The 7,460-nt window shown below is 44.3% G+C and overlaps 1 protein-coding gene across 1 annotated transcript; it reads left to right on the forward strand.

Moving 5' to 3' along the window:
- Positions 1-1,481: 1,481 nt before the first annotated feature.
- Positions 1,482-2,967, forward strand: LOC104500319 (nuclear pore complex protein Nup93-like). Its single transcript, XM_010143948.1, has 3 exons — positions 1,482-1,660; positions 2,189-2,306; positions 2,848-2,967. Exons 1-3 carry the CDS (start codon positions 1,482-1,484, stop codon positions 2,965-2,967), a joined length of 417 nt encoding a protein of 138 aa, XP_010142250.1.
- Positions 2,968-7,460: the final 4,493 nt, after the last annotated feature.

Below are 7,460 nucleotides of genomic sequence, written 5' to 3' on the forward strand. Positions count from 1 at the left end.
TGGGAAAACTTTCTGCGTGCGTTGACAGTAGACAAATGTCTTCTATGTTGGAGCAACACATATGCCGTTCTTATGACTTGGGGGGGTAACGATGTCTGGATTAGCACATTTTAATAGATGACCATTGTGGCTGTCTGTGTACATGTATACACTTGCCTGTTTTGCTGTCAATTTAACCTCGTGTCTGTGATGTGTGTTTTCAGCCCTTGTATGCACACCTCTGCATGCATGCGTACGTGTCCCCTTTTATAATATTAAAGCTACAGAATCATAGAATGTCTTGAGTGGGAAAATCATTATCTTGATCTTGATGGATCCATCTTGAGCGGACCCATAAGGATCATAGAGCCCAACTCTCCAAACTACTTATATGTGTATGCAAGTAGTTTATAACTAAATTAACACCAAGTTCTTCACAAGGACTTCTGCTTTCACTCTCCTTTGTATCAAGGCAGTATAAGAACTGTCACGGGATCCCACTTGTGATGGGTCTGTAGATCTGACTTAAAGTGGCCCTGCAAGGCAAAGCTCTCCAAGACCACTTGAAAGTGTTTCCTTGATGTTTAGCACTTAGGAGAGTGGGCAGAAGTGTCCTGTTCTAGAAGTTCCTCTTGTGCTGGTCTCTCTCTGCCCCTCTAAGTATAGAAATCGTTTGTAGCTGTCCTGGTTTGAGCTGGAGCTTCCTTGTTTTGGGAAATGGACAAATAGGAATTATTCTATGCAGTACGATAATTCTGCATTTAATTGGTTAAGGGGGTCAGGTGAAATGTTACGTTGGGAGCCTTTAAAAACAGCAGGCTGGGGAGTGTCACTCTCTGGGACTTCCGGACAGCTGCACGGAGAGAGCCTGCCACGAATTCTGCTGGCTGCCAGGACCAGGCCGAGACCTGAGGGCCTACACCCCCAGATCGCTGAAGATTACAGACTTTGAACTAGTATTGCCGTGAGTCTCGTCTGAAATCGGGTGAGAATATCCGAACTCCCAGCCGTTTAGTACAGGGAGTTCTCCTGCAGTTTTCTTGCTGCGTGCGGGGTTTCTCCCCGCCGCTTCTCCGTCTCGCCGCATGAAGAGTTTTACTTTCTCTGCCGGGAAGCCGCTGTAAAAGTTTTTACTCCCACCTCACTGCTGGGTGACTGCCAAGAGAACTGACCTTGAACAAGATTGTTAAGAACTGTGGTTATCTAAGTTCTCTCTTCTTCGTTTTTTTTCCTCTTTCTCGGTTTGTGCATATGTATAGCAGTGTATAGTTGTGTGGATTTATTGTTTATTAAAAGTTTGTTTCAGTTTCCCGAGCACCGACCGAGGTGTGAATTTCTTCTTTCCCCTTAAAACTCCTCCTGTCTCTAGCGAGACAGAAGGGATCGTTAAGGAATTCGAGGAGTTATTGCCTTGGTCCCTCGACCCTTAACAGTAGCTGAGCAGGAATTTTTTCTCTTTCTCTGAAGGTTTCTGCGCATCTTGAGTGAAACCTGCCACAGGGATGGATACTGAAGGTTTTGGAGAGCTCCTCCAGCAAGCAGAGCAGCTTGCGGCCGAGACAGAAGGCATCTCTGAGCTCCCTCATGTAGAACGCAACCTGCAGGAGATCCAGCAGGCTGGGGAACGCCTGCGCTCCCGCACTCTGACCCGCACTTCCCAGGAGACTGCAGATGTGAAGGCGTAAGTACGGAGCACTCGCGCTGAAAACTACCCAGAGAGGGGAAGCTGTGTACGGATTTGTTCTTTAATGTGTGGGGAGTCTGGCTGGGAGGGCATGCCTAGGAGAAACAGAGTGACTGCAAAGCCATTCCCTCCTGCCCCCCAATCTTTCTCCTACTTACAAAAAATAGTTATAGTAACAGCAGGATTTCTCTGAGGAGCTGCCGTTCCTGATTTCAGGCACTAAAGCCAAAAAGCGCAGTACCTTGTTCTGGCTGCTGCTGAGACATTTACCAACACACTATAGAATTTTTTTCTCTCTGGAAGGACTTGGCAGCTCTGCAGTGCTGCAGCGGAACAGGAGAAGGAGTTCGGCAGGGCTGAGGTGGTTAGGTCCACACAGCGGGCTATGCAACATCTGGGTTTTGTGAGGTTTTCGGACCACGGCTGGGAGCACTGTCTGTACATGTACTGAAGTACTGGCAGTGAATTTGGGTTTAGACTTCTGTCCAAAGCTAATTTCATACCTGTACAATTTCTTCTATATAGGTCTGTTCTTCTCGGGTCTAAAGGGCTTGATATATCTCACATTTCTCAGCGACTGGAAAGTCTAAGTGCAGCCACTACATTTGAGCCCCTGGAACCTGTGAAGGACACTGACATCCAGGTAGGGACGTTTCTGACATGCGAACTACACTGCCCTTGTAACTGCCATTCCTGTGTGGAGGTCCAAAGATCTGCTAAGGCGCTCGTGGAACTGATCTTGCTCTGTGTTTAATTCACTGTCCAGAGGAGGTACAGAGGAGAGATGCTGCTTTAGTGGTGGAAGGGGTTTGAGTTAGCCATCAGGAGCAGTGCTACGTACCAGAGCAGCAGGAGTACTTTAAGTTCCAAACTCTTGCTGAAGTTAAGAGGAACTAGGTATGTACTCACAGCCTTTGTGGGCCTGTCTTTGCAAGCCTAAATTGCACAGGGATACCTCTCCTGCATAGTGCTGAGACCTTTTTTTATGTCTTATTGGAAGAGCACCCCTGGAACCACTTAGCAATTTGGAGGTGGTGGAATAGGGGCATTTAAGGCTGTGTGCGAAAGAGGCGAGTGGAGCTTTTTCTTTCATAGGTGTCGTAACCTTGTCTTGGTGGTCGGCTGGCTTTGCCCTGTGCTGTATGCTTTACTAGCGTGATTTGATCTTGTAAATTGTCCTACAGATCATCTCCCCCGGTGTCTTAGAAATTCATGTGACCCATCTATTTCTGCTTTTTGATGGCTGCCTGTCCTTGCATAATGTCTTCGCAATGAAGAAGTCTGCAGTATTCATTACTCGGTGAAGAGCTGGTCATGCAGCTGATGCAGCGGGTTGTCTTGAAGAGAACAGCCTGAATTTCTGGTTAATCATTTTGAAGCTTAAATTCTCCCTCCTTTGGCTAGGTTAGGAGGGTCAAAAGAGTTGCAAGCTCTCCTTTTTCACAGAAGTGGTATGCCCTAAGCTGCTTCACTTCAGCAGGGGAAGCAGTGGGGCAGGAAGGCGTGTGCAGTTACTCCCTTTTATCTAAAGGTGTGTTTTATTTAAGCAATCAGTGCTGTCTCTTTTGGGTGGCCAGGCCCTTAGTCTCGTTCTTCTGTTAGGAGCCCCGTGGTCTCCTGTCTGCAGGCAGCTTTACCCAGTCCCCTGTTCTCCAAGGCCTGTAGCCTTTCCAGCAGGCACTGTGTGTGCCCTGGGGCCTGTGGCCAGTGGGTGTTTCCTCACAGTGCAAGCGGTACTGCTCCGTGCTGGGGCTGCCTGCAGTCCTCTTGCGCTGGGAACGCAGCAGAGCGAGTGTGTGTGTGAGAAAGAACTGACCACTCGGAGCATCTAACGTCTTCTTGAAGGTGGGATTTCTTGTGCCTGTGCACATTTTCACCTACTGGCAATTCCTGGCATATTTGGCTCTCTTCTCTCACCCTCCCCAGGTGACTTTCCCCTCTTTTTCACTGGAGACTTTGTCTATTGCATCATCACAGATTGAGAGCTCTGAACCAGTGGCATTGTTTGCTTTCTGTCTCTTCTCATTTTATTCATTTCTTCCACTTTCTGATGATGTTGCATTTCTAGTTGATAATGTTAGACTTGCTACTTGTCTTCCTTGACCCCATTCTGTCTCAATTTTTTCAAGAATGCTTCCTTTTTTCTTTTTCTTTTTCCTGTCTTTTTTTATTTACTGCTATTAATTCTTCTTTGATTTCTGTTGTTCTCTTCTGCTTTAAGAGCAATCATAGTGGAGATTCTCAATCCCAGAAGCAGTGGAGCTCTTGACTCTTTGGATCCGAGATCTGTGGCATGTGAGAAAACAGATAGGACTGCATAATGCTCATGTTTCACTGGTTACCTAACCAAAACATGAAGACTTTCTTCTTAAAGATACCGGATATCAAGTTGATTTGATATGGTGATTGTGGTATATTCTGGTGACCTTCTTGGTGTACAGCAGGATTTTTTATGACCCATGACAATATTTGAATGTTTTTCATTAGAGTGCATTTATTTCTTTAAAAAAGCAAGTGTTTAAGTTTGAATTCATGACAGTTGACATTACAGACTAAGCTTGGCTCTAAACTTATAATAAATAACCCTATTTATTTTTTAAACAACGAGTGACAGATGAGGTTTTTAACTGGAAGAGCTTGAAGGATGTGGGAGGAGATGTATTTAAAACAGCACCTGAAATCAAGAGATATTCAACTGTGCTTAAACAACTTCGGTATCTGAGCCCCACTGATATCAACTCCAGGGGATTTCTGTGGGAACTAGGTACTTTCCCTCTATCAGCATTCCTGAAAGTTTCTTAAATGCAGTCTGGTGCATGTTCGGGTGCTGATGTGCCTGTCTAGCCATCACTTCCAGTCTGCCTTTTTGCTCCTGTAGTTAATGATTTCTTTGGTCTCAGAGACAATTTGCAGTGGAAACATTTTGAAGTACAAGCTGGATACTTTTTCATCATATAATGCATTTTAATTGATTGAACATTCTTGTATGGTCCATTTCTCATAGGATTGTAGTCCATCCCAGTGAAGCCTGACACGAGGTGCATGTGTAAGAGCACGTGGAAGTGTCATTTAGTAAATAAGAAACTGCTCCTTCATTGTTTTCCAGCTTAATAAGGATATTTAAGCTTCTGAACAAATACTGTGCTTTTTAAAAATGCCTATTGTGAATATAGATACAAATGTGTCCTACTGTTTAGGAAAAGCTTCAAATTTCACATAAAAGCAGGAGTGAACTGCAAATCAATGTGTTTAAATGGCCAAACCAGCCAATGAGATTCAGCCCTTCCTTTAGGAAAACTGCTAAAAAGTACAAATAAAAAACAAGATTAAACCCAATCATTTAAATGAAAGTTCTCTGCTTTCTGTTTTGGATTGTGATTAACACTGGTGATTTAATCAGTGATCCCTTTAATTTAAATTGAGCTACTTATGTCTGAGGCCTAATACACATGTGCTTTGAATCTTCAATTTTTTTGCAGGCCTTGTGCAGAAAACATTCCCAGTAAATGAGCGAAACCCGCTTTGCAGTGGGAAGTGTGGCAAGGTGCTCCCTTTCAGATCATCTAGCAGTCGAGTGTCCGTTTTGAATGGTTTGTCCTGTTTGTTCTGCAGAAGATCCTCCTCCCCTCGCTCTGAGGGTATATGCAGTCAGATCTCGAGCCGTCTGGCTGATGCTGATGGTGCTCTGTTAGGTGAAAGTAACTTGCTGTGAGTGTGGACAAGGCTCTGCACTCCTCTGTAGGTGCTGGTCTGCAGCCGTGCACAACAGGTTCTTGGCCTTTCTGAGTTTATTAAGTTTTTGTTGCTCATTGTGTAAGAGGACAGTCACGTTACACATCGCAGATCATCCTCTGGCTTTGTTAACCAAGTAGGTCTTAAAGTTACTTGACGCTTTAGATAAAGATGTGCTACAGAAGCTTCTTCCTATAGTACTTTTTCTTCTACCTTCTGATGATTGTTGGGTTTTGTTTTCATTCTTCCCAGCTAAATAGTTTCATGAGGCTTCTTCAGGCTTGTGTTTATTTTGGGCCATCCCTTTACACTGAGAAACTCTCCCTCCATCAGTTGCTCCCGTTGTACCCAGGAAGGCAGAGTGGTGCAGAGTGAGGTAAGGAAGGGATCTGGTTTATGGTTTTACAGGACTTGACGAGTCCTCTGCTGTTCCTCAGTATCTACACAGCTTTAATTCTGTGGACTGAGAAGGGCTGGCCGGCCCTTTCAGCAGCAAGCCTGTGCTTTCAGGCGTTACCGTCACAGTTTCAACCAAGACAAGCTTCTTTAAGTACTTGATGAGCTTGATTCACTGTTTATCATGGATATTGTAGGCTCCGCTGTCCTTTCTCACTTCTGTCTTTTCCTGATGCTCAACATACACACTCACAAGCCTGTGTAGTTCGCAGCAAATTTATTTAGCCTTAAATCCTCTCTGAAATTCTGAATTGTGAAGAATCTACGAATGACAATTACTGTGGTATGCATGTCCCTTCAGTTTGAGCAGGTAGTGTTGTCAGTTCATACTTTACAGCATCATTTGATTAAGAGGCTGAAATTTTTTTCAGATCAGCACCTAAACTGCAGGTCCATGCACTTGTCCTGTCCGTGAGGCTGCAGTGGGACCCTGCATTGGTGCAGCTTGTGTGCACCACGTGGTGCTCGGGAGGTGAATGTGGGCACTTGTGCCACAGGCAGAGACTGTTGCTTTGCTTTTGCCTTTGCTGACTGCGGCAGTTATGTGAAGGTTACAAATATGATTAAATCTATTGTATGAATTTGAGGTTTCTGCTGACTTTCAAATTCTGTCAAAGGTTTCACAGCATGAAAGTATTGTGGAGACTTCCTGCCACGTGGTCCCACCTAGCTCCTTTGCATCTGGTCATTTCTCTGACAGTGTATTGGGCTTCTCCAGCTTTCTTGCCTAAAGTATTTACTTACTGTCTCTGTTCCTTCTTGTGTTGTGGTCTATTCCAGCAGCCCGTATGTGGGCGGCAGAGAGAGATATGCTAGAACCTCATCTCTTAAACTAAGGCAGTCAGCACTGCAGAAGGAGAATTCCAGGAAATACCCTGTTTCTTATATAGAGAATAAAACAAGAAAAATCAGAGGGGAACATCCTAGGGCGTGAAGTCCCAGGACGCTGAAGTGAGGCGTTTGGAAAGTTGAGACTCTAGGATTTCACCTTAATAGAAGCCTCAGCTTGGGTTAACAAGCAAGAGGGACTTTCTGTACAGAACCCCTTTCAAATGGCACTCCATGGTGCTGACTGAAAAGAAGTGCACCAAATTGCTGCTCAGTTAATTTCCTGAATTATTTAGTGGTTGTAAAATGTGGATTGCTTGCACGTAAAAGGATTGTGAGTCCAGGAAATGTCTCCCACTAGAGCATTAGGCTGGGAAGATTATGGAGAAGATTCTAGACTTGCCATGAAATTAGAGGAATTTGTATTTTTCCTCTCTCCTTTCGAAGATCGTATTCTTAAATTGCATGCAACATAACTAACGCTTCGTGCAGCAAATCCAGTTAATTACTATGGCAAGAGTGTATAAAGGTCAAGATTTTTCTAAATTGTCAAAAAGCCCTGTTTTGGCACAATCTTTTCAAAGTCAAATACGGCAGCCAAGTGATTCTCAATGTGCTTGATGCCACGTTCAGCACATAAACACATGTTGGGTTTTTTGTTTTTCTTTGTGGCTTTTAAAAATCCCAGGTAAGGTTGATCATGCAAGCTGGTGTCTCAAAGATGGGATATATGCATGTAAACTTACCTTTTCTGACAAGAGTGTCGGTATTATTTCCTTGC

Source organism: Buceros rhinoceros, unplaced genomic scaffold (genome assembly GCF_000710305.1).
Source record: "Buceros rhinoceros silvestris isolate BGI_N320 unplaced genomic scaffold, ASM71030v1 scaffold829, whole genome shotgun sequence".
Lineage (NCBI taxonomy): Eukaryota > Metazoa > Chordata > Aves > Bucerotiformes > Bucerotidae > Buceros > Buceros rhinoceros.